At 43.0% G+C, this 27,203-nt stretch overlaps 1 protein-coding gene across 1 annotated transcript in view; it reads right to left on the bottom strand.

The window, feature by feature from the left end:
* Window positions 1-27,203, bottom strand: part of NSF (N-ethylmaleimide sensitive factor, vesicle fusing ATPase) — an 81,112-nt gene that overhangs the window by 36,187 nt on the left and 17,722 nt on the right. Inside the window, exons 2-4 of the mRNA XM_040436142.1 lie at window positions 24,108-24,193; window positions 20,680-20,779; window positions 18,379-18,418 (exon numbers count right to left, since the gene is read on the bottom strand). Coding sequence (XP_040292076.1) covers window positions 18,379-18,418; window positions 20,680-20,779; window positions 24,108-24,193 — 226 coding nt within the window. The remainder of the gene's footprint in view (window positions 1-18,378; window positions 18,419-20,679; window positions 20,780-24,107; window positions 24,194-27,203) is intronic.

Raw genomic sequence — 27,203 nt, 5'->3', positions numbered from 1 at the left:
CAATGACATCATATAAAAAAAAAAATAAACTTAGAGAACAGCGCCACCTAGTGGCATAATATCCATTTGCAGCTAAAAATGTACAAGATGCCCTAAGATGGCTAGAGTCATTAGTAAATGGCATATACTATGCACAGGTAATAAATAAACCCCTGCTCCTAAATAAAGGGGGTAGGGGAGCTCCAGCGCTCAAGAGAATGGGGCTGAGCTGCAGTACCACATGGATAATCTGCTGTGCGAGCAATGAACGGTTAACAATGTTCCAAACCTCTCATTTTGCGGATAGATGGGTGAACGGGGTCAGACCCCAAAGATCAAGCCTCAGAATTGTGGATTGTGATGACATTGTAAAGAAATTGTAAGAATGTTGCATGACTGGGCCATCAAGGTTTTACTCTCTGAAAACCCCTTTGATTTAGTAGTGCCCCTTGTACAGGTTAGAGGACATTATAGAGCTGCCCCAAATTCTGCTGTATAAAGACCACTCTTATGGCCCACTAGATTAACCATTTGGGTGCCCATTAATCTATAAGCAGTAAGCCTTCATCATATTTTATTGACTGTGAATTTACATTTTATACCTGGTTTTACAATTTAATAGCATTTAAAGGAGTTTTCACACGAAAAATATTCTACAGTTTCAAAACTATCACCTGAATCTGAATTCTTGTGTAATTGCATGTAATTAAAAATTTTGCATAGCCGCTGAGTTATTCAATAAAATGTATCTGTATAGCGCCACCTGCTGTTTGTTTGTTTTCTTATTTCTTTGTCCGGCTCACTGAGAAGGCTGCACATGCTCAGTTTCATCGTTTAACTGCCTCCTGAGCTGTGATAGGGAGAACATGGACACGCCCCCTTAACTGCAGCAGAAGACACTCCCCTTGAGCTGCCAGATTGATAGAAATCTAGCAGAGCAATGAATGAGGAGATCTCTGGATCTATGTGAGGTACAGAGCTGGTTCTAGCTTTGTTAGAGAGAGGTTGTCATGTACTATATGATGTAACACCAAATCGTAAACTCGGATGCCTATAAATATATAGCTGGAGCGACTACTGCTTACTAAACTACAACCTACTAAAATAATTATTAGCCTCCATTCAGAATAAATGTCAAAATCTTTATTAAATATACAATTAATACATATTAAAACACATGGAAACAATTGGCAGCAAGTGAAACCCCCCAAATGAGGACCACGAGGGTGCCGCAGAGCCAGCCAGCCACAACAAATGAAACAACTTGACAAGAAAACAGTACAACTCGCACATGACCCTTATTTACGTTAGCATGACCTCGAGAGAACTGAGGAGACGTGTTCGTGAACATGTCCTAGGGATAGAGGGGGCGAAAGAGGAAAATGATGTAACTAAATTGAAATCTATACCCAGGTATTATGGCGAGATTACGGCACTCTGGCTGTCTGACGTCGGGGAGCAAGGAGGAGATTCTGAGGATGCGGGGCGGTGCTGGGCTCCTTCACGCTGGACTCCTCTCACGTACAGGACACATCTCAGGGTAATTTGCATATGGATCAAAATGTTTTTGTTTTTTTTAAACAATAAAAGCACACAGAGCTATGGGGACTGGGTATTGCAGATGTGCTAGCGGCCATCTAGCAACCCATGTCCTCAGCTCTATACATCAAATCCCGTGGACAGGTTTACTTTAAGAGCATTGAGAGGGGGCAACTGGAGAAAACTGCTGGCTCAAAAAGAGGTAAGATGGATTTACGAACTTGACTGTGTGGCACCTGAAGGGTTGAATGAAGATATATCTTTTTCACCGTACTTATGATTACTTGTGGTGCTATATTCATTAGTATATATATTTTGTTGTATTTTGGTGTTTCTTTTGTCTGCTGGTCCTCTTTGTTTTTAATTGTTTTTAACTCCTTGCTTTTACTATAGTTGCTTTTAGGCCATTTAGATACCTGTAACCTGTCGGTGGAGTGATGTAATACAAAAAAGATGGAGACATACTTACCAATTATGGTGAATCCATTTGGATGATGTGCGGGATAGGAGCATCTTGTGGATAGGTCTTGAACACTGGATGAATGGATTCCTCATTGGATGACATTCGAATATTGGATGAATTGATGACTTATTTTATGCTTTTAAAAAGCTTACGCATACACTATATAGTTGATCATGTTGGCATTATCATATTTGCTATATACATTTACTCTTGGATTAATTATGTGTGTGTTTTTGATAACACATTGGTTTTATTATGCACTGCACAATGCACTGGGCACTTTATCACACTGGTAGCACTGCATGTTTGCACTTCTTGGTCACCCAGATTCTTTATTGATTTATGACATCTAGCACTAAATTTTGTTTATAGTGTTAATTAAGGTCATGTACACTGGCACTGTGGTCGAGTGTGTACTAATGTATGATATATTGATCATGTATGTGTTCACTTTAATATCACTTTTCAGTATTTTTAACTATTTATTTTTCCATCAATTATTGGGGTCTATTATACTATTTATTTATTAGGATTGGTTTATTATAATGCAATTTATATATGCACTTAACACTTACTTTTCTATTTTGTAATGTCTATTTTGCAACAATCATGGGTTAAACTTTCTTATATTATGCCTCTGATCATAGAGTAATTGTGCTTATGATGCGTTTTGTGTGGGTTCAGCAATTGGTTTCTGTATTGCGGGAGTGTTCAGGGCTTGCCCGCCCCACGCTGGAGCGCACTTTAGTTCGGCTCTGCACTCCACCGTGGAACGGGCAGCCAAGTTTCCTTCCGGGATGCAAGTCATGTGATGTGCACGCCCGTGAGTCACGTGGCGGCGCGGCGCTTGTGCTCCTTTCCGGCTCAGTCCTGTCTCCATCCACAAACAAACCACCGACACGCAGTGCAATTTCACAATGGGTAACAGCCTTGCATGTGTTTTTAACTGGTTAACGTGCTACACATGGTTTTACCATTTTCTGATATTCCACTTTGCCCTTTTTCTATTCAGTATTTACTGTTTGGGGCTTTTACCCCAGCGATATTTAAGGTGCATAAGGGTCATGTGCGAGTTGTACTGTTTTCTTGTCAAGTTGTTTCATTTGTTGTGGCTGGCTGGCTCTGCAGCTCCCACTTGGTCCTCATTTGGGGGGTTTCACTTGCTGCCAATTATTTGCATGTGTTTTAATATGTATTAATAGTGTATTTAATAAAGATTTATTCTGAACGGAGGCTAATAATTCTTTTTGTAGGTTGTATTTACTATATGATGTCCGATTTACATTTTTCACAGTCATGGGATAAACCCTTTAAGGTATCTAGGCTTCACATTAAATGCCCAGTAATTGCATTATGAGCTAATGAAAAAAACAATAATAATAATAATAAATAATAATAATAATCATAATCATAATGTTTTGGGAAATCCCTTGTAGACAGAAGGGGTCTTCCTGTAAGTTGATAATGTGCCTGGCTGCAGAGATCCCCAATGATGAGCTGTATTCTATAGGGGAACCTGGCGGCATATGTGCAATTCCCAGGCAGCACCGCCACAGGGGAATTAAAAAAATGACACAGCCTTCACTTTAAAGGGAACCTGTCACCGGGATTTTGGGTATAGAGCTGAGGACATGGGTTGCTAGATGGTCACTAGCACATCCGCAATATCCAGTCCCCATAGCTCTGTGTGCTTTTATTGTGTAAAAAAAACGATTTGATACATATGCAAATTAACATAGAGTCATATCTTACTTGTGTGACTAGAGAAGAGTCATATTTTCAAGCTCTGACTCATCTCAGGTTAATTTGCATATGTATCAAATCGGTTTTTATACACAATAAAAGCACACAGAGCTATGGGAACTGGGTATTGCGGATGTGCTAGCGTCCATCTAGCAACCCATGTCCTCAGCTCTATACCCCAAATCCCGGTGACAGGTTCCCTTTAAATAATAGGCTGTCCATGTGTTTTATGAACATTCTGGGTTCTCCAGAGTGGGGTGGGGGGGGGGGGGGGGGGGGAAATCCCTTTATTGTCACTCAGTGGGGAAACAGCAGCAATCACATTCATAACAGGAGAAAAAATAAGAGTAATTAGAAACTAAAGAGTAAAATACAAGAAAAACATAACACAGAATTTACTTAAAAACTTCACTACTGGGTTTCTGGGAACAGTTGTGGTTATAAATCCTAACAGCTGCTGGGAGGAAGGACCTCCGATAACGTTCCTTTTTTGCACCTAGGATGCACCAGTCTGTCACTGAAGGAGCTCTCCAGCTCCACAAAAGCTTCGTGCATGGGGTGGGAGACATTGTCTAACAGTGATGTTAATTTAAGAGTTCTTCTGTCACCCACCTCCTGCACTGGATCAAGGGGACAACCTAGGACAGAGCTGGCCTTCGTAATGAGCTTATCTAATCTCTGTCTCTCAGCCACAGATAAGCTGCTCCCCCAACAAACCACACCATAGAATATAGCTGATGCCACCATTGAGTCAAAGAAGATCTTTGGGAGCGTCCCCTGCACGCCAAAGGACCTCAGTCTCCTCAACAGATGGAGTCTGCTGTGACCCTTTTTGAAAAGAGCATCAGTGTTATGGCTCCAGTCCAGTTTGTTGTTCAGGTGAACACCCAGGTACTTATAAAAGTCCACCACCTCAATGTCTGTTCCCTGTATGTCCACCGGAACCAAAGCAGAGGGCCTGTGTCTGCGGAAATCCCCACCACCAGTTCCTTGGTTTTGCCCGCGTTGATCTGGAGATGGTTCCGCTGACTCCAGTCCACAAAATCCTGTGTCCCCTGTCTGTACTCTGAATCGTCCTCACCTGTGATAAGGACGACTATGGCAGAGTCATCAGAGAACTTCTGTAGGTGGCAGCCTGGGGAGTTGATGGAGAAGTCTGCGGTGTAGAGGGTGAAGAGGAACGGTGCCAGCACAGTTCCTTGTGGTGCCCCCGTACTGCAGATCAGCTTGTCAGAGACACAACCCTGAGATTTTACAAACTGTGGGCGTTCTGTGAGGTAGTCAAGTATCCAATGTGACATGTGGTGGTCCACTCCTGCCATCTCCAGCTTGTCCCTCAGAAGTCCAGGTTGGATGGTGTTAAAGGCACTAGAGAAATCAAAAAACCATGATCCTCACAGTGCTTCCAGGCCTCTCCAGGTGAGTTAGAGCTCGGTGTAGGAGGTAGATGATGGCATTAGCCACCCCGATGCCAGGCTGGTAGGCAAACTGCAGTGGATCCAATGAAGACCTCACCAGGGGGGCGAAAATTGTTGAGAACCAGCCTCTCAAGGGTATTCATCAAGTGTGAGGTCAGTGCTATCGGCCTGTGGCTGCTGAGGTCTTTCGGGTGTGAGGTCTTTGGCACTGGTACCACACAGGAGGTCTTCCACAGCTGTGGAACCTTCCCCAGCCTCAGGGTCATGTTGAACATGTGACCCATGATGCCACACAGTTGGTCTGAGCAGCACTTCAGGAGCCTGGAGCAGATGCCGTCTAAGTAAGATATCCTGGGTCCTGAGTAAGATATCCTCCACCGGACATCTCATTAAAGAATCAAAGATGTTGAGATGATGGACACTCTTGCTGAAGCCTCCTTATTGATGTACTATAAAAGCTCTTAATCTATGCAGAAGATCGTTAACACAATTAGCATAATGGCTTTACAATGCAATGATTTCTCACAAGGGCTTTACCCTCAGGAAGTGCACATTATTTTTCTTCTCTGTGCCTGGTGCTGAATCCATTTCTTATGTGACCTGAATACAATGACATAGTAAACATGCAACCCCCTCCTAAAAGGTTAAAGGGGTTTTCCAGGCTCCAGATTTTGAGGACCTATCTTTAGCCCCACCGATCAGCTGTTCCCTGCAGCCTCCGACTCTGGAACTAGTACTTTGAATGGAGTAGAAGCACAGCTCCATTTAACGTTCAGTGGTTGTGCTGGGTTACTGCAGCTCTGCTTCGAATGAAGTGAATGGGAACTAAACTGTAGTAACCCAGTATGGCCACAACACTTTGAACGGCGCTGCGCTACCCATTCCAGCTGCAGAGAACGAGTGGGGTGTTTGACCCTCACAGTTCAGGTAAAGTGAACCTATCCTGGGCATAAGTCATCAGTATCTGGTGCCTGGAAAACCCCTTTATCACTGCACAATCTGCTCCACAAGGTTGTAAGACCAGAGGGGCTTAAATGGGCAGTCGTATGATTAAATATTACATTTCTTTCTAATGCATAACATAGGAACATTTTTGAAATGGTTCCAACTGGAAAAATGGTTTTGTTTTGTCTGGTCTAACAGAAAAATGTTGTGTGATCATCCCTTTAAGGCCTCTTGCACACGACCGCATGTGTTTTGCGGTCCGCAAAAAAACGGATCCGCAAATACAACGAATGACATCCGTGTGCATTCCGTATTTTGCGGAATGGAACAGCTGGCCCTTCATAGAACAGTACTATCCTTGTCTGTAATGCAGACAATAATAGGACATGTTCTATTTTTTTGTGGAACAGAAATATGGACATACGGAAACGGAATGCACACGGAGTAACTTCCGTTTTTTTTTTTGCGGACCCATTGAAGCAAATGGGTCCGCAAAGAAAAATGGAACGGACACTGAAAGAAAATACGTTCGTGTGCAAGAGGCCTAAGAAAGCGGCATAGTACTATGGACTGTATACAATCTAGTGCTCAGGTTCCAGTGTTTCTAGTACGACCAACAGCAGGACAGGATTCAATAAAGTGCTTGATGCAACATTTAGTTAAAGGGGTTATCCAGGAAAATACATTTCTGACTTCCCCTCAGATCTAATAGTGATGACCTACCCTGAGGATGTGTGACACCCGGGACCCCCGCCGATCAGCTGTTAGAAGAGGCCTTGAGCGCTGCAGCCTCTTCACTGTAGATTAGTCACGAGGCCTAGTTGCAGCTCAGCCCAACTGAAGTGAATTGAACTGAGCTGCAATACCAAGCACGGCCACTATACGATGTATCGCGCGGTCCTAGGAAAGCTGCCGGGAGCCCGCATAGGTCACAGGAGCTTTGGTGAGCATAGCGGCTCCCTGAAAAAAAAACTGATCGGTGGGTGTCCCGGGACTTGGACTCCGCTGATGCGATAACTGTGACCTATCACCGTTATCTTTTACAGGATAACCCCTTTAAGCAATGGCGGACATGTCTTTACCGTTTACAGGTTACATCCACATTACAAAAGACCTTGTAATGTTGTATGACTTATCTCGTGTTGATCCTAAATTACAATCTGCATTCTACTGCAGAGCTGAAATCTCCCAGCATTCCTTGCTCTTTCAGGGTCAGCACTGAGCCTCTGCTGATTTGCATTATGGGATGAGGCACTGTATTATATAACCTGATGTAGTAAAAACTAACTGCCCCACTACATTATAGGCATTCAGCTACGCTGATTGGGGTCATCAAGCATGTTGACTGTTTCCATTAGCAACTGGCACAACTGTTAATGCAACTGTGGAGTATAACAGGCTGGGTGACTTTTCATAATTTTTTTGAATATATTGCATCCATAAGAAAATAATCAGGGGGCAGAAATTCTGGTTCGGTGAAAGTAGAACATAAATCTTCGTACTCTGCCATCTTATAATGTACAAAGTCTAATGGTCCTGCACTTGTCTAGAAGAGAACGCCAAGATAATCTGGGATCTTACAGAACCAGAAGCTGAAAGCCAAGATCTGCCCTGATGGCGGTTTGTGCTGTTCTCTATGCTTACAAGTATATTTTCAAAGGATGTCTGATAATCCAGAACATCTGATAATCCAGACAGAAGGAAATACAATGGAACAGATGTCATATGCCTAGAACAGTGACCCGGAGGTACGTGTAGGACGATGCCGTCAATCTAGCGCACTGGCAGTTGAGTGGGTGATGCTTCCATAGTTATATTATCACCATGGTAACTGGAATCTTCTCATCTCCCCGACACAAGAAACCATCTACAAAGCAGCGACTCCCCCGGGTTATTGCCGACAGCGAGCAAAAATCAAATACTGGTATAGGCAATAACCTAAAGTAACAAAGAAATGCAGCTGTTTCTATGGCAACAGCTTGGTTGCACTAATCTCTGTGCACGTACAGAATATACGGTACATATATAGAGAACAGATTTATCTACCTGCACACTGCTACTCTCACCATAGGTTACGTTTTAGCACATATATTAACTCCTCTGCCTCCAGGATGGCTGAATGTGTTCAGGTACCATTCCCCTTTAACTACCAGCATCTAGAATTGACATGGCCATGACAGGGAGCTGGGACGTGATGGAGGAGGACATGGTGCTGCATTGCACAGCGAAGGAAGAAATCTGCACATATCAGAGGTTTGGGCTGGAATAAGACGCTTGAAGGGGAGGGAGAAAACAAAAGCAATGTGGGCAAGAGACAGGCATGCATAGGGTTAATGAGAAGATACAAGGGCAAGTGTCCTTGGAGAAAAGTCTACTGCAGCCAAGAGAGGGTCAAGCAAACTGCAGCATCTTGCTGGTGCTGGGGAGGGGATGATCTGCACGGAGAGAACATGATTCGCAGGGGATGAGGAATGTCCCTGGCGCCAGAATAGAGTGGCATATGGCTGCGCCAGGCTTCATGCAAGTATCTCCCCGCATCTCTCTCACATTTATTTCCTGATGCAGAAGACGCCTTGAAGCAGTCAATAATGCGCGATTATTTAATAGGTCTTTATATCGCCATCCAACAGTATTTGTTCTCCGCATAACAGTGGATGGTAAGATGCAGGCTGCCTGCATTAATACATCAGCACTCAATACCGTAAAAAATAAAATAAAAATAAAAAGATCCGTCACCCATTGACTTCTATTGGTTTGTTCAGTTTCGATTTATTACAGCTGCCGGCGAACGGAACGGATGCATCCTGATCAATTATACTGAACGGTAGCATTTTGCTCCGGCAGAGGATCTCTAAACCAGAATGCAAAGCGCAGATGTGAAAGTAGCCTTACACAAGCTTTCCCTCCCAGCAATCACATGCAGCAATCTCCTCCGCAGCATGGGGAGAAGCGATCGCTATGCCATCACTTGTCCCCATGCTGTCTAGTGGTTTGCTGGCAGCAGATCGTAATTAGACACCACACTCTGTCGCCGGCAAACGATGATTTTTAAGCGTGCTTAAAAATCATAACTGTCCGATGTACAAGCTCGTAGTATTACGGGTGCATTCACATGACCGTATAAATGGATCCGCAACCGTTCCACAATTTTTTTGCGGAACGGGTGTCGACCCATTCATATCAATGGGGCAGCAAAAGATGTGGACAGCACACAATGTGCTGTCCGAATCAGTTATTCCGTTCCGCGGGCCCGAAAAAAAAATTCAGCATGTCCTATTCTTCTCCGCAATTGCGGACAAGAATAGGCATTTACTATATCACGCCAGCCATGTGTGGTCTGCAAAATACGGAACACACACGGCCGGTATCAGTGTTTTGCGGATCCGCAATTTGCGGACCACAAAACACTTAAGGTCGTGTGAATGTACCCTTAGGCTGCATTACACCTGCTGATTTTACGGCAGATGGTCGCTAACAAGTGTTTGTATGAACGCTCATTTGCAATAATCTGGCAGTGTAATACTACCGCCGATTGCCCGATGAACGAGCAAACGCTTGTTCATCAGACTATTGTGATTTGTAAGCGCACTTAAAAAATCATTGTTTGCCGTAGGCAGATCATGCTGTCTTATTACGATCTACCCCTGGAAAACCGATGGAATAATGATCGCTCCCCCTATACTGTGGAGGAGATCGCTGCATGTAATAGCAGCAGTCTCCTCTGCTAGCTAGCAAGCGATTGCCGGGAGGGAGCGCTTTCCTCCCAACAATCGCTTGCTCAATTGGCCTGTGTAATACAGACTTTACACGGCAAGATGATCTCTAATGAGCTAAAATCCACTGTATGTTTATGTGCCGTTTAGTGGAATGGGACCTATTGTCCCCTGTTATCAGCCACATCAGGGTGGGGAGATGCAAAATGCAGTTGACGGGCCAGAAGTCTATTAAAATCCTTGACTACAAGATACAGTATCTATTTTCTTCCTTCTGTCTGACGCTCGACAGCTTGGTAGTGCCCTGTCTGTGGCAGGGAAAATATAGCAGTATGAACAGAGTCCATACAAGGCAGCCCCAGTCAGGAGAAGGGGGTCCTAAGAGACGTCCATATGGACAAGGGTCGTCATGATAGGACACCCCCTCTAACATTTGTGACCATATCAGCTCAGTCTGAACGGATGGACTACACACTGACAGCGCAGTCCTGATCTCCAGATTCAGGACCATGGACAGCTCAGGAGACATTACTGCATCACGCTGCGGCTCGATTCCTGCTGCCCTAAGCACTTTTCTTTTTCGAGAACGTCTGTGACATTGCGATAGACTATCAGACCCTGGTCATGGCTCACAAGTACACCCTTCTTAAATCAATCTGAGCACTGACTAGAAGCACTGAAGATCAGAGGAAGCAATGGGCCATGTGCACGGTCCTCCAACGTGCATGAGGCATCAGACATTTTCCTGGAAGGACAGGCAGCTTATTCACAACAGCCGCTCTCTTAAAGAGGACTCGGACGTGAAATAAAACTTCTGAAGCAGCTTTTCTTAGAACTGTATAGTGACACCATGTTATTCCTGCTGGAAATGTAGAAATAAAGTGACAACAGGGCGTTACCATTCCCCTTATCCACTGCTTGTGACTGCACATTCTGACACTATGTAATAAACGCCGACAGGGTGAAGGGAGGAGAGGAATAGTAACGTCCAGCTATCAATTCATTCATATTTCCAGGAGGAATAACTGAGGATTAGCTAAGATGCTCCAGAATTGTTAAGTCATTGGAAATACAACTATACAGTCAACTTCCGTGCTTCTGTTAATAAAGACGAGTTATAGGATTATCTGGAAAGTGATGAGCACAGATTTCCTTACAATAAAAAAATGGAATGATCTCTGACGGAACGGTCACCGTTTTGATCACATGAACACATATGGCAGCACCTAACAGATGGAAAGCAAAACATATTTGCTTAAAAGCATGATCTTATCTACTGATCCAGGAACGTGAACTGTAGATGAGATCCCCTAGTCCAGTCGTTCTGGAATTTGACAGGGGTTTTTGCTGAGCCATCTGCTGCCCGCAAACCGCTCAACGCAAGCTCCACATGGGCACTGCCATATGTCTGGGACTGAAGGCATTAATAAGCATTTCTTCACAATGTAGATCGGCTGCAATGCTAGACCGCTGACTGCAGTTCTTCATATTACAGGTTATTATCTCCAGTTCTTCTCATGTAAACTGCTGGGGGGTTGGGGAGGGTCCATCAGATAATATTTGGAACAAATATTCCCAGGAATAACATTTTGGAATCCCCATAAGCGAGAGATAATAAACATTTTAACATTAGGCTGGGTTCACGCCACATATTTTCCATCCGTTTATCGTATATGTTAAACAGATGCCTCTGACTGATGCCATACAGTGGAATCCATTCACCATAGAGTTCCATTGAAAAAAAATAAAAAATGTATACTTTTTTTACTGGACTCTGCAGGATACAAGAACGTGGCGCGCTGCGTTTTTGCGTCCTCTTTTTTGTAACGTATACGGCATAAAAAGCGATGTGAACACAGACTTAATTTCCAGTATTAGATAAAGAATTCATAATCAATGTATAAATGTTATGTTCTAAAACTTTCCAACAAGCTTACGGTTGTGAATTCTCGCCATTTTCAAGATCGCTGTTTGCTGTCAGTGAATGAAAACACTTGTTTGCATTCAGAAGAAGGATCTCTATGCATTTCTAGTCCTGCCGTCAGCTGAGAAGCAGATACAAATGCTCTGCGAGCTAAATACATATCTCTGGTAGTTTTCTACAATGTGTCAGTCTACAGTGCAGGCAGCTTTCACATCAGGGCTATTGGTTTCTGTAGTTCTACTGAATTTGTTAAAGGGTCACTTTTCAAAACATTTTTGACATGTTGTAGAGACATATCAAAAGTTTACATCAGAGGGGGTCTGAGAACCAGTTGAAATACCAGGTGGCGGGGCAGAATCCTTGGAGCAATTCTTTTCCAACACCCCTGTGGTCTGCACACTCCCCCCTCCCCTTGATTGGCAGGGCTAGACATCAGCATGCTGAGGGCAGAGCTGTGTCCTAGCACACACATATCATATACACTACTGACTATAGACTTACAATATTGAGATGAGTGGATTATAAAACTAATATAGATATTACTGGTTTAATCACAGGCACAATATTTGATAATAAAAAAAACAGTAATATGTATTAGCTTTCTAAGTATAGAAAAAAACTATTCTTAATGTGATAAGGTTATAGCTTGGAGGTAAGTGGTCAGCCTATAGCCTTATGTTGAGACTAGTGGCTTTTTATGCTTAGAATGGTAATACATATTACTGGTTTGTTTCTTTACAAGCATATATTGTGCCTGTGGATAAACTAGTAATATGTACTAGCTTTCTAAACAGAAATCCACTCTTATCAAAATGGTGAGGCTATAGTAAGTAGTGTATATGATCTGTACATGCTATGACAACTCTAGCTGTGTCAATCAAGGGGAGGATGGAGTGTGCAGACCACAGGGGTGTTACAAAAGCAGTGCTCCAAGGATTCAGCCTTGCCCCCTGGTGCTCCAACGTGCTCATTTGCAATTAAATAAAAACGCAGCCATCTCTGCAGCTCTTTAACATACAGACAAAGGAAAGGTATTGTTTTAATCAGCATGATCAACCCTACTAGGCAGTAGTTTAATAGTGTTGATCATGTTGAGACTCTAAGAACAAGCCCACAGAAAGTTCATTTCTATTTAAAATAGTTAAAATGCTGGCATTGACCCCGGGCGAAGCTGCTAAATTGTCCCAGCTGTTTTTGATCCATAGAGTGTACAAGACCCCACTATTCCTGCTTAAAATTGGATGTAGAGGAGACTCCTGTTGTCCAAAATGTAGCGAGTCAGAGGCTTATCTGTTACATATGCTATGGAGCTGCTGTGCAATAAGAGACCATTGGAGTGAGGTAATACAGCAAATCAATAAAGTGTATAGTGCAGATTTCCCTCTCAATCCTAAAATGTGCCTAATATGCATTTTTTAATCTGATCAACTAGACGCCTATTATTATAGGAATAAATAGGATGTTGTACCAGGCACACTGGCAGCCAAGTGGATACAAGCACTGCCTCCTGTTATAGCAGAGTGTATAGCACGACTAAATGTTATTAGATTGGAAAGAGGGGGGTCTATCTCAAGCGAAACTGCTTCTTGAAATTTGAGACTATATGGGGTCCCTGGATTGATAGATCCGGAGTCTGCAGACCGTGGTTGGCACTTACTAGGGGACTTATACATCCATAATTGAAGTAGGGTACAATACTAGGGAACCTGAAGTTATGACATTGTAGTGTCTACCTAAATTCAATTAAGGGTACGTGCTGATGACTGGGCCTTGCTGCTACCCCGGCGGAGCCTCTTCATTCTCCTTCTCTTCAGGGAGTCAACCCTGAATTTTTATTTCTCCTCTTCTTCCTTAATTTTTGGCAGCCAACTGTTAGGGCTCATGCACAGGAACGTTTTTTGCGTTCCGTACACGGACCGTATTTTGATTCCGTATACGGAACCATTCATTTCAATGGGTCCGCAAAAGATGTGGACAGCACTCTGTGTGCTGTCCGCATCCGTTGCTCCGTTCCGTGACCCCGCAAAAATTAGATGTCGTCCCATTCTTGTCCGTTTTGCGGACAAGAATAGGCATCTCTATAATGGGCCTCCTGTTCCGTTCCGCAAATTGCGGAAGGCACACAGGCGGCATTAGTTTTTTGCGTATACGCAATTTGCGGACCGCAAAAAACTAAACGGTTGTGTGCATGAGCCCTTACTGTGATTGTCTCGTGGTGGGAGTTGGTTGTGGACTTGCACTTGATTAATACTTATGAGTCAATTATGATTGTCATGGCAATACTCTATCCTACTATGTCTGGACTGTTTTGGACACTGTAAACATGATGTGCATTTTATTTGTTTTTGGATAAAACTTAATAAAGAGATATCTGAATAAAAAAAATAAAAAAACTGTTAAATGGATTTTCTGGGAGTAAAATATTGCTGACCCATTCTCAGGATAGGTCATCACCATTTAATCATGGGGCACCGCGGAATCTTCCTAGGGTAATGACGTCACATGGCCTAAGTGCAGCTCAGTCCCTTTCAAGAGAATGGGATGCAATACCAAGCACAGCCACTATACTCTGAGGAAACAAATGCACCGTAGCCTCTTCATACGTAGCCCCCACCTATCATATATTGATAACCTATTCCGTGAATAGGTCATCAATACTGTACTCCTGGAAACCCCCTTTAAACCTGTAAATAGTCATCATATAGAAGCAGGAAGGGTGTAAACATATGAACTGCAGACAGCTATACTATACAGTCACCAGAATTCCAACATAATTCAAAAATACGCAAAACTCTGCCCTCCCCAAGTCTACAATCTGAGAAAGAGCATCTCTCTCAAGAGAATATCGGACGGTAATGCCAGAGTGTCTATCCAGGGCCCCCACATGTTATCAAACCTGTTTAAAGTGGACAACTCCTTTAAAGGGCGTGTCCAGGATTTTGACATTGATGGCCTATTCTGCATTATATTCCATTTTTATAGATACCCTTTTCCAACCAAGTTTCTCTCTGAATTCCTCCACTGCGGATAAATTCTGCTTTATCCAGGGATCGGCTGTAAGAATCCTAGCTTGGCAAGACACCCCCAACCATTGCTCTCATATTACTGCCTAAGGGTCCATTCACACGTCCGTATGCATTTTGCGGATCCGCAAAACACAGACACCGGCAATGTGCGTTGCGCATTTTTCGGACCGCACATCGCCGGCACTCACATAGAAAATGCCTATTCTTGTCTACAATTGCGGACAAGAATAGGACATGTTCTATTTTTTTGCGGATCCGGAAGTGCGGATGCAGACAGCACATTCCGGCCCCATTGAAAATGAATGGGTCCGCACCTGTTCCGCAAAATTGCGGAACGGATGCGGACCCATTTTGCGGACGTGTGAATGGACCCTAACTAGACTGAGCTGCCACTGAGCCCCAGAAGACAGCTGGGTGTGCCATGTGCTAAGAGAATTGGCATCATCAATGTTAGTTATTGCCGACTGTGAAAATAGTTTTTTTTTTCAAATATGAAATAGTCTTAAACTCGCACATTCATTCTGAAAAGAAAACTGCATCCTGTACACAAAGCCTAGGAATGGGTTAATGTGCCGCCATACTGTTAAACACAAAGCAGAGCACCTAGCTGCTGTTCAATACCCCAGAGAGGATCTATTCCATTCATAAGTGACGCTTAAGCCACTGGCTAACAGGCTAATAAAATATCAGCATTAAGCCAAGGGAGCAGTGGCATCAGAGAGATTATTTATAGCATGCGGAGATTTCGTTAATTCCCCAGCGCCTCCATTATTCAGTGCACGGCCGGAAACTGCCTTCTGGTTCAGTAAGGCGAAGAACGCGGGAGTGATGCAACCGAGTTATCAAATGATTGACATCATTCTCTGCACATCAGATATTAAAGCCATAGGAAAGATACATCACATGTAAATAACCGTAAGTCATTTACTTATAGGATATGTACAAACCATAAAGACACAGGCCTCATTTAAAGGGGTTTTCCGAGACTTAAAGGGGTGTCTGCTTTTTACTATTATTGACCTATCCTATCAGATCGGTGGGGGGCCAACACCCCTCAACCCTGCTGATCAGCTGTTTACCTGCTCGCCACAGAAGTTGCAGCGGTGAGCAGTGTAATTACAAGTATGGCGTCCCCATTCACTTCTATGGGACGGATCAGTCTATGGGGATGCCATACTTGTAATTACACTACTTGTTGCTGCTGCAAGCAGTTAAACACAGCAGAGAAGGCAGCGCTCATATGAACGCTGCCTTCTCTTCAAATAGGGGGTGCTGGGTGTCCTGAGGATAGATCATCAATAGTAAAAAGTGAACAACCCCTTTAAATACTGATGACCTATCCTCTGGATAAATAAAAAGTGGTAGAGCAGCACAACCGGACCTTTAGACCAAAACCAGAATGCAACAGCCGCGATGGGACCGCAGATCCACAGCAGTCCAGGAACAGCAATGAAAGATGGTAGTCACAGCAGCATATCCAGTGCGTCATTTATTGGAAGCCTTGAGTGCACACACAAACAAAGTACGACGTTTCGGCTACGCAGTAGCCTTTGTCAAGTATATATACTTAAAGGCTACTGCGTAGCCGAAACGTCGTACTTTGTTTGTGTGTGCACTCAAGGCTTCCAATAAATGATGCACTGGATATGCTGCTGTGACTACCATCTTTCATTGCTATCCTCTGGATAAGTCATCCCTATCTGATTGGTGCTGCAAAGATGATCTGTGCTCCATGCTATCCTAGTTGACTACCATGCATTTAAAGAACACAGGAGCGTTATTTTCTTCACATGGTAGTCAACTAGGATAGCCCAGCGTTTTATCATGGAGCAAAGCCCGACTCCGCAGCAAACTGACATGACAGACAGCTCAGCTCTGGGCATTATAAGTAATGTAGCAGACAAGATGGTAAAGTGAGGGCACTATATGGGGAGCATTATATCTACAGAGAAAACTACATGGGGGCATTATATCTAAAGAGGGCACTACATGGGGGTAAATAAAATAAAAATAAAAAATATATTTATATTTATATATATATATAGCACTACATGGGGGCATGATATCTACTGAAGGCCCTACAGGAGGGCATAATATAAACTGGGGGCAGTACAGAGGTGCCTTATAATGCCCCTGCAGTGCCTCCAGTAGTTATATCTACAGAGAGCACTACATGGGGGCATTATATTGATGGGGGGGCAGTACATGGGGCATAATATCTATAGAGAGCACTACATTAGCTGTCCCAAAAGGATGTTCCATCTAACAGCGTGTGTAAGGGGTTTTGTAAAGGAACACATAAGGGAGGAGGAGGAGAGAACATGTCACCAGTGCCAAGGGAAAGCCCACAGAGCCTGAACAGTGAATTGAGAAGGGCTTAAAAACCAGGTAGGAGCATTGCTGAGCGCATAAAACGTTACATTGAATCCAAAAAACATATCTGCAATTTTTTTTCAGCTGTATTTTAGTCAGAAATGGGTTTATAAGTTTTTCATGCACAAAGATTTCCATAGCCTTTAAGAAACAAAAGCTTAGCTCTGATAACTCTATGGGCAACAAAGACCGTTTTCCTTTTAGACAAATTCCATAATAATCAGTTAATTAGACCAAATATTTAAAGTGCCGAGCTGATTTACGTGGGTTTCCCCATCTTAGAGATTTAGGTCTCGTCTCTGTGACTCCAACTAAGGCTACTTTCACACTTGCGGTAGAGTGATCCGGTAAGCAGTTCCGTCGCCAGAACTGCCTGCCGGATCCGGCAAAACGTATGCAAACTGATGGCATTTGTAAGACTGATCAGGATCCTGATCAGTCTTAAAAAATGCCTGATCAGTCAAAAAAATGCATTGAAATGCCGGATCCGTCTTACCGTTGTCATCCGGCAAAAGTTTCAAAACTGATCTGGCATTTTTTTTTTTTAACCCTTTTTTCGGTCTGCGCATGGCCGGATCCAGCATTCCAGTATTATGAATGCCGGATCCGGCACTAATACATTCCTATGGGAAAAAAATGCCGGATTCGGCATTCCGGCAAGTCTTCAGTTTTTTTCGCCAGAGATAAAACCGTAGAATGCTACGGTTTTCTCTTTTGCCTGATTAGTCAAAAAGACTGAACTGAAGACATCCTGATGCATCCTGAACGGATTGCTCTCCATTCAGAATGCATGGGGATATACCTGATCAGTTCTTTTCCGGCATTGAGCCTTTTTGACGGAACTTAGTGCCGGAAAAGAAAAACGCTAATGTGAAAGTACCCTAAGGCACAGAGTAAATTCAACAAAAGTCTGCCAGCAGTTTTGGGGCAGGGTACAAGAGACAATATATACCTCTGTCACTGCCTTTAATCCAAGGAGTGAAGTTAAAATTAAATGTAATTGCTGTGGACAGGATTAAAAACAGATTTACGTATTACCTCCTGTCCTCCATCCTTAGGTCTGTCAGCAGTTTTGCATTGACAAAACTGCTCACAGACTCCCTTGAAAATGGTGGTACTTTTAAGTCTGTAATAGTTACAAAAGCAGCCAACAAAGCTTCCAGTAACTCCTAACTACTTTACCATACATGTACAATAATATCTAGGTTTCCTACTCATCCACGCAAAGAATCCGCAGGTTCTGGTTTTTTCTTACCTTCCACCTCTTGCCCAATGGAGAGACCAGCCCATTTCCTCTATAGAAGTAGAAAGCAGAAGGCAAAAAAGAAAAAAAAGGTAACCATCTATATTATGAAACAGTAGATACAGAAACTGCTACAGTAACAAACGGTGGTGAACTTAATATTTTATTACTTTGTCGATTCCATGTTTCTTATTCTTCTTGCAATTCTTTAAAGAAGCACTTGCCACAAATAGTTTTATCTAGACTTGTTATAGAAGTACATATAAACTGCAGTGAAGGTACAGTAAATGTCTTACCAGTGACTGCTGTGTCATATGACAGACACTGACTCTCAAAATAACACAGCATCTTATGCGTGGACAGGAACCAGTTTCTCTATGTATTCCTCATTTAGACGACCGTATTTATCTGAACGAGCCCCCATAGGAATGAATAGAGAAACTGACTTCCTGTCCTGTGTCGGTTGGAGAGGCTGAGAACTGGTCACATGATACAGCTGAGGATCAGAAGGGAGGTTATAACTCTCAAATACAGTCACTGGTAAGAAGATTACCGTCACTACCGTTTACATCATGTACAGAATAAAGATTTTTGTAGGAGTGCTTCTGTAAAGGTGTTGTCCCATGTGGTCTCATATAATGCATCATTTCCAAATAACGCACTTACTTATTATATAAATACTTTTTATATCAGCTTTGTTTACTGCTCGTTGCCAGGGGTTACAGCCACACCAGTGACACAGCTGTAAACTCCACATGTCCAATACAGCCAATCACTAGTCTTAAAACACGATGATGCAGTCAGTTCGGGTCAGGGGAGCCGCGGTCAGTCTAGGACAGGCATGCCCAACCTGCGGCCCTCCAGATTTTGAAAAACTACAACTGCCAGCATGCCTGGACAGCCTACTGCCATCAGTCTACAGCAGGGCATTGTGGGAGTTGTAGTTTTACAACAACTGGAGGACCGCAGGTTAGGCATTCCTGGTCTAGGAGATGCGGCCACCACGCGGGCCGAGTTTCCCGGATTGAGCACTGTTGTGTGAGCCAGGGCTTAGGAAGAGCTCAAGACTGCTGAGGTCATTGATTGGCCCGTGACCAGTGCAACCATACACCTGCATGTCACCACTGTAGTCTGCAAACAAGAAGTGGCAGGAGGACTGGACAAGTGGCACAGAGAATAGCGCTGCAGTAAGACATAAGTACACCATCATTTTTTACTTTATAGCTTTTGGGGACATGTCCAATTTTTTTTAATTATCTGAGAAATCTCCTTTAAGATTTCCTATATATTAAAGGGGCTGCCCGCTTTCCTATATTGATGACCTTTTTTCATTATAGGTCATCAATATTGGGTCGGCGGGCGTCCATCTGCTGGCAGCCCCGCCAATCAGCTGTTTGAAGATAACTGAGTGCTGCAGTCTCATCTTCGTTTACCTGCTCGCTGTCGACTTTGCAGTGATGAGCAGTGTAATTACAGTCACTTGGATGGGAAGCAGCAGCTGTAGTTACACTCTGTCCCATTCAAGTGAATAGGACAGAGGAGCTGTAATTACACTGCTCGCTGCTGCAATGCAGGTAAACAGTGAAGAGATCTCTGCACTTGCAGGAGAGCTGCATTCTCTTCAAACAGCTGATCAGCGAGGGTGATGGGAGTCAGACCCCCACCAATTTGATATTAATGACCTATCCTGAGGATAATGTTTAAAGAATTATTTTATTTCTAAATTACAGAAATCAGGGTCCAGTATAGATAAAGTGATATCCAATCTCGCTCATATATCAATGAATGTTTCAGTCTATACTGGACCCTCATTTCTGTAACTTCTTTAAACCTTATTGCACCGAGTGCCGTGGATCTACGTTGGAATTACTTTTCCACTGGCACCACCCACAACGGAGCGCAGGTGCCATCTTCCTTTTTTGTCCTGAGGAGAAGTCATCAATATAAGAAACCAGACAACCCCTTTAGGGTCCATTCACACGTCCGTAGTGTATTGCGGATCCACAATACACTCGGCCGGCACCCGCCATAGAACTGCCTATTCTTGTCCAGACAAGAATAGGACATGTTCTATTTTTTGGCGGGGCCGCGCTCCGCACATAGTGTGCTTTCCGTATCTCTTCCGGCCCTATAGAGAATGAATGGGTCCGCACATATGGGAACGGATGCGGACCCATTTGCGGACAGACTGCAGATTCAACAGTAGTAAAGAACACAGATGCAAGGCTCACATAAGAAGAGCTGAAGAGCTTCCCAGTGGATTCTGTGTCACATATCTGAAGGAGCAGGAAATGTAAAACATCTTTGTCTTACCTGAGGAAGGCTGAAAGCAATATTCCCTGGCAGGACAGTGTGGTGGGTCTTCACGGTGAAGATATACCGATGGTTCGGGGACGTCCTTATAACGACATGCCTAGAAATAGATGGTGGGTATGTGAATATCAAGAGGCAGCATTTTTACTAGATAATAAGCCAGTCTTATGATAAGGTATATGGATATAAGGGAAGGAATAAAGTATGTGCAATCAACCAGGCTACAAATGTGGCCACTGGTTCCATTAGAAACTGATAGTCACAACCAGTCAAACAGAAGAACAAACCACAGTTGCCTGGTAAGACAGCCACAACCTTCTGCTCTACTCTGCCTTGTCTTCCAATAGGGCCAATGACACAAGGTGGACACATGGGCACCGACCGGGTTGAGTATCACTAGAACAGTGGTGTCCCCAAAGTCCCGGCAACAAAGCTTTTAGAAGGGTTGTGTATAAAACACAAAAAGTAAAGCACTGGAGATTCTGTTCTTGAGGATTCCAACAGTTCCTCTCAGAAGAATTATCACCTCAGCAGATAAATGTCCCACATCGTGAGGATGGAGGCTGGTTTTCCATTTGCATGAAGAAGTGTGGCTTTGTTTTCCTAAGTGCTCTCCTCAATATGAGAACTTGTAATTGCAGTTTAGCTGCTAATGAGCAGAGGCTGGGTTTTCCACATTTAGGAATCCTCCATAATTATCCTGAATCGTTAACACTTTTCACAGCGGAACAGAATATTCTGATCCAACCAAATTTCCGATGAAGCCTGCTGAAAGCAGCATACCCTGTGACGGATTCTAATTGAATAGCGGGGTCTCCTCCCGTTCATTAGCGAGAGCGGAAAGAGGCTACAAAAACCATCTTGCACTCTGTGGAGGACCTGTCCTTCCATCACAAATGATATCAATGGAAACTGTAATGCTTCATATACCCAGTGGTGGCGCTGCAGAGAAATTTAACCCTTAGTTTTTCCCCACATAATTGAAACAGATTGCTGGGGATCCTATCAGCGTGACACCCCATGATCAGAATATTGTCAGTCTGTCTTGCAAATATAAAGTTCAATCAAATTGCAGGTCTCTATGACTTCCTGGGTCATGACCTTAAAAAAGCTCTATGACAGGTCTTCTGCAGCCATATGTTGCTCCTCAAAATGGGTCCTACTGTCAGCTCCTTGTCTCTGATGCTTATTTATCTGGACTTGTAGACGATATCAAGTGAGATCTCTGGATCTGCCTGCTCCTGTGAAACCAGCTGTTGTAGCTAAGCTCATACGTAAGTAGCCCAAACCCTCCTCATCTCAACAAAGGGGTTGTCCCTGTAAGCAATCACTTTCTATATACCCTAAATCAGTGAGCCAGAGTAAACAGAAGTTCTTGCAGTGACAGACCTAGACAATCCATTACATGGATGGCCTTAAAGGGGTTTTCCGAGATTTCAATATTGATGACTTATCCTCAGGATAGGTCATCAATATCAGATCGGTGGGGGTCAGACACCCGATCAGCTGGTAGAGGAGAAGGCCGCGCTCCGTGCGAGCCCCTTGTTTGTATAACTGTTTGCTGGCGACATTACAGCGGTGAGCAGGTGTAATTACACGTAAGCCGTCCCATTCACTTCTCTAGTACGGCTCCCTTCTATTCAAGTGGATAGGAACGAGCTGTCCCATAGAAGTAAATGGGACGGCTTGTAATTACACCTGCTCACCTCTGCGATCTTGACGGTGAGCAGGTAAACAAACAAGGGGCTCGCACTGAGTGCGGCCTTCCCTTCATCCAGCTGATCGGCGGGGGTGCCGGGTGTCGGACCCCCACTGATCTGATAGTGATGACACATTATTGTTAAAATCCCGGAAAACCACTTTAAGACCTGGCTTCCTCCAGAGATCAGTGAGGCCACCTTCTCTTCATGAGCCAACCACTTGGGTTGAGCAGAGTTGATGATAGCAAGCTAATAATACGACGTGGGGGAGAATAATATAAGTAACTTCCTTTTTTTTCATTTTTGCCGACCCATTGAAATGAATGGTTCTGCATACGGTCTGCAAATAAAACTGAACGGACGTGGACCCTTAGGCCCCTTTCACACGGGCGAGATTTCCGCGCGGATGCATGCGTGAGTTAAACGCATTGCACCCGCGCTGAATCCTGACCCATTCATTTCTATGGGGCTGTGCACACGAGCGGTGATTTTCACGCATCACTTGTGCGTTGCGTGAGAATCGCAGCATGCTCCTCTTTGTGCGTTTTTCACGTAACGCAGGCCCCATAGAAATGAATGGGGTTGCGTGAAAATCGCAAGCATCCGCAAGCAAGTGCGAATGCGTGCGATTTTCACGCACGGTTGCTAGGTGACGATCGGGATGGAGACCCAATCATTATTATTTTCCCTTATAACATGGTTATAAGGGAAAATAATAGCATTCTGAATACAGAATGCATAGTACAATAGCGCTGGAGGGGTTAAAAAAATAAAAAAATAAATTTAACTCACCTTAATCCACTTGATCGCGCAGCCCAGCTTCTCTTCTGTCTTCTTTGCCGTGTGCAGGAAAAGGACCTGTGGTGATGTCACTCCGGTCATCACATGGTCCGTCACATGATCTTTTACCATGGTGATGGACCATGTGATGACCGGAGTGACGTCACCACAGGTCCTTTTCCTGCACACAGCAAAGAAGACAGAAGAGAAGCTGGGCTGCGCGATCAAGTGGATTAAGGTGATTTTTTTTAACCCCTCCAGCACTATTGTACTATGCATTCTGTATTCAGAATGCTATTATTTTCCCTTATAACCATGTTATAAGGGAAAATAATACAATCTACAGAACACCGATCCCAAGCCCGAACTTCTGTGAAGAAGTTCAGGTACCAAACATGCAGATTTTTCTCACGCGCGTGCAAAACGCATTACAATGTTTTGCCCTTGCGCGGAAAAATCACGCATGTTCCCGCAACGCACCCGCACCTTTTCCCGCAACGCCCGTGTGAAAGAGGTCTTAGGGCTCATGCACATGAACGTATTTTCTTTCCATGTCCGTTCAGTTAATTTTTTTTGTAGACCGTACGTGGAACCATTCATTTTAATAGGTCTGCAAAATAAAAATGGAAGTTACTCTGTGTGCATTACGTTTCCGTATGTTCGTTCCGCAAAAAGAAAGAACATGTCCTATTATTGTCCGAATTACGGCTGTTCCGTTCCGCAAAATACGGAATGTGCACGGACATCATCCATATTTTTTGCAGATCCATTTTTTGCAGACAGCAAAATACATACGGTCGTATGCATGAGCCCTGTTTACAGAGACAAAGAATTAGATTATAATACTGCACAAAATGTAAAATACCAATTCCACCAAGACAATAAAAAAAATAAAAAAATATAAACTTCCCTTCCAAAGGAAATAAAAACCAGTAACTCTATACTTACTGCCCAGACTGGAAATCCTTCTCATTCACCACAGCGCAGTTTGTGAGGGAAAGCTCATCAGTAGGACATCGCGCTGCTTGCATAGTCTGCAGAAAAACAAAAATGTATTTAATTATAACCCAACGACAAGATGATGATAATAATTATCTATGAGCGTCAAGGGGCAGACAAATTAAAGCTGACAATGCAGAATGAAGGGAACATTGTGTTGATTCGAGGTCCACCTTCACAACCCTTTTTACTTTACTTTTTAATGCACATTAATCTCCTATAGTTCTGTGTATAGAGCTCTCATGGAGACCTATAGGTCTCCATAGTAACAGACTCCAAACTCTTTGTAGCCTGATCCTGGAATCCTGGAGACATATTGCAATCTTTTAGTCCCTGCAAGTGGTGGAACCAGTCCTGTTCACATTGTAGGACAGGTTGTTGGCGGTCATTTTAACCCCCTCCTGACACAGCGATTTGACGTTTTTGCAATTTCATTTTTCGCTCCCTACCTTTCTGGAGCCATAACTTTCAATATCCAATTTTTGCTTTTACGGCACTATGCAGTAAAAATGACTTGTGCGCTTCATTCTCCGTCTCACTACGATTACGGTGATACCACATGTATAGTTATTCTTGCGTTTTAATACTGAAAAAAATAAAAACTTTTGAAAAATAAATAAAAAATTTCTTATTGCCATATTCTGACCCCCGAAATTTTTTCTATAGTTATGTCAATGGAGATGTTTGAGGGCTCGTTTTATGCAGGTTGATCTGTAGTTTTTGATAATACCATTTTGGAGTGGGTATGACTTTTTGATCACTTTTCGGGGTGGATAAAAATCTAATGATTTAAAATAAAAAATAAAAAAAAACTGATTTTTTTAGCTTAAGTCGGATTTTTTTGCTTTAAGTCGGATTTTTTAAATGTAAAATGCTTTTTGAGGAAAATATATTACCATCCAAAGGTTATTCCATCACGAAATAAAGATTAGTTTTTTAATTATGTAGAATAAGGCTGTATGGCCCCTTTCACACGGGCGAGTATTCCGCGCGGGTGCAATGCGTGAGTTGAACGCATTGCACCCGCACTGAATCCTGACCCATTCATTTCTATGGGGCTGTGCACATGAGCGGTGATTTTCACGCATCACTTGTGCGTTGCGTGAAAATCGCAGCAAGCTCTATATTCAGCGTTTTTCACGCAATGCAGGCCCCATAGAAGTGAATGGGGCCGCGTGAAAATCGCAAGCATCCGCAAGCAAGTGCAGATGCGGTGCGATTTTCACGCATGGTTGCTAGGTGACGATCGGGCTGGGGACCCGATCTGTATTATTTTCCCTTATAACATGGTTATAAAGGGAAAATAATAGCATTCTGAATACAGAATGCAAAGTAAAATAGTGATGGAGGGGTTAAAAAGAAAAAAAAATTATCTCACCGAGTCCACTTGATCGCGTAGTTGCGGATCTCTGTTTTCTTCTGTAATGTTGAGCTGCCGGCTAAGGACCTGTGGTGACGTCACATCACATGATCCAATCACATGGTCCCTCACCATGGTGATGAACCATGTGATTGGACCATGTGATGAGCACAGTGACGTCATCAAAGGTCCTATTCCTGTGCACAGCAAAGAAGAAGACAGAAGTGGATTAAGGCAAGTTAAATTATTTTAATTTTTTTTTTCCTCCAGCCCTATTTTACTAAGCATTCTGTATTAAGAATGTATTATTTTCCCTTATAACATGGTTATAAGGGAAAATAATAGCAATCTACAGAACACCTAACCCAAACCCGAACTTCTGTTCGGATTTCGGTACCAAACATGCCGATTTTTCTCACGCGTGTGCAAAACGCATTACAATGTTTTGCACTCGCGCGGAAAAATGGCGCATTTTCCCGCAACGCACCCACATCTTATCCGGGCAAAAAACATGACGCCCGTGTGAAAGAGGCCTATATGTTTAATTTTTTGGGTAAATAAATTCCATTAATCCATTCACAATGTCATGCTCTTCCATAGGTTTTTGTAAGATTATTGGGCAGTTTCTCTGCCTACAAGATATTATCACAGATGCTTGGTTTACTTTTGCAGTTCTCAAAACTGAATTTGACTCAGCAGAGATCACATGCCTCTTCTTCACAGCAAAAATGTTATAACATGAACAGAGTTGAGAAAAAGACCTTAATCCTAACTTCTACAAACCTATGAATGCAGAATCAACCTAATCAAACTAATATGAAAAGTTGTTATTCTAAAAATCTTCATCTACTTGCATATTATAAGTTACACCAGCAAAAATTAGTCTTTATATAGAAAACTATTATTCAAATCAAGCCTTACTGACTAGTGATTTAAATCAAATTCACCCTGTCACTTTTTATTAAATTTTTTGGGGCGAGATAAAGTGATGAAAAAACTGCAAATTGAAAAAAAAAAAATTCTGTTACTCCATTCACCGTATGGGATGCGTTTTTTATATTTTAACAGTACGGGCGTCTTTACGTGCTGCGATGCCCACGATGTTGATTTTTTTTATTGTTTCATTATTTTTGTTTTGGCAAAAGAGGGGTGATTTGAATTTTTATAAAACTTTTTTTTTCTTCTTTTTATTATGTCCCCAAGTGGACCACAACATGCAGTCATCAGATTGCAATTTGTATAGGGTAAAGGCATTTTCTTCATTATCCTATACAGAAATAGCTACATTACAATTCACCTGCTAGCCTGAATTGTAAATATACAATTAATAAGCCTGAAAGCCTAATACAGGCTCATCACTTTCAAGGAACGCCCTCCCCGATCTCTGGCGTTGTATGAAACAGCAGGCACTCACTAGCCAAGGCACTCGATCCACTCCAAAGCAGCCGCCATCTTTTAAAGACCCAACATCCGTCGTACATGTACTGCGGATGTCGTGAAGGCATTAAATCATTCATGGAGAACTCCTTTTAAGAAGTATTCCCATCTGGCACATTGGTGGGACAGGCACCTATCTGACTGTGATGGCATATGCCATCAATGTCCAAACTGGGACAACCCCTTTAAAATGTGCACCAACAATACTAGATGGTCCTGTCCTATAATCCTAATAAAAATTATAATGT

The sequence above is a fragment of the Bufo bufo genome, chromosome 6, assembly GCF_905171765.1.
Source record: "Bufo bufo chromosome 6, aBufBuf1.1, whole genome shotgun sequence".
Classification (NCBI taxonomy): Eukaryota; Metazoa; Chordata; class Amphibia; order Anura; family Bufonidae; genus Bufo; species Bufo bufo.
Note: the sequence above shows the minus strand (reverse complement) of the source record. Positions and strands in the feature narration are given on the sequence as shown.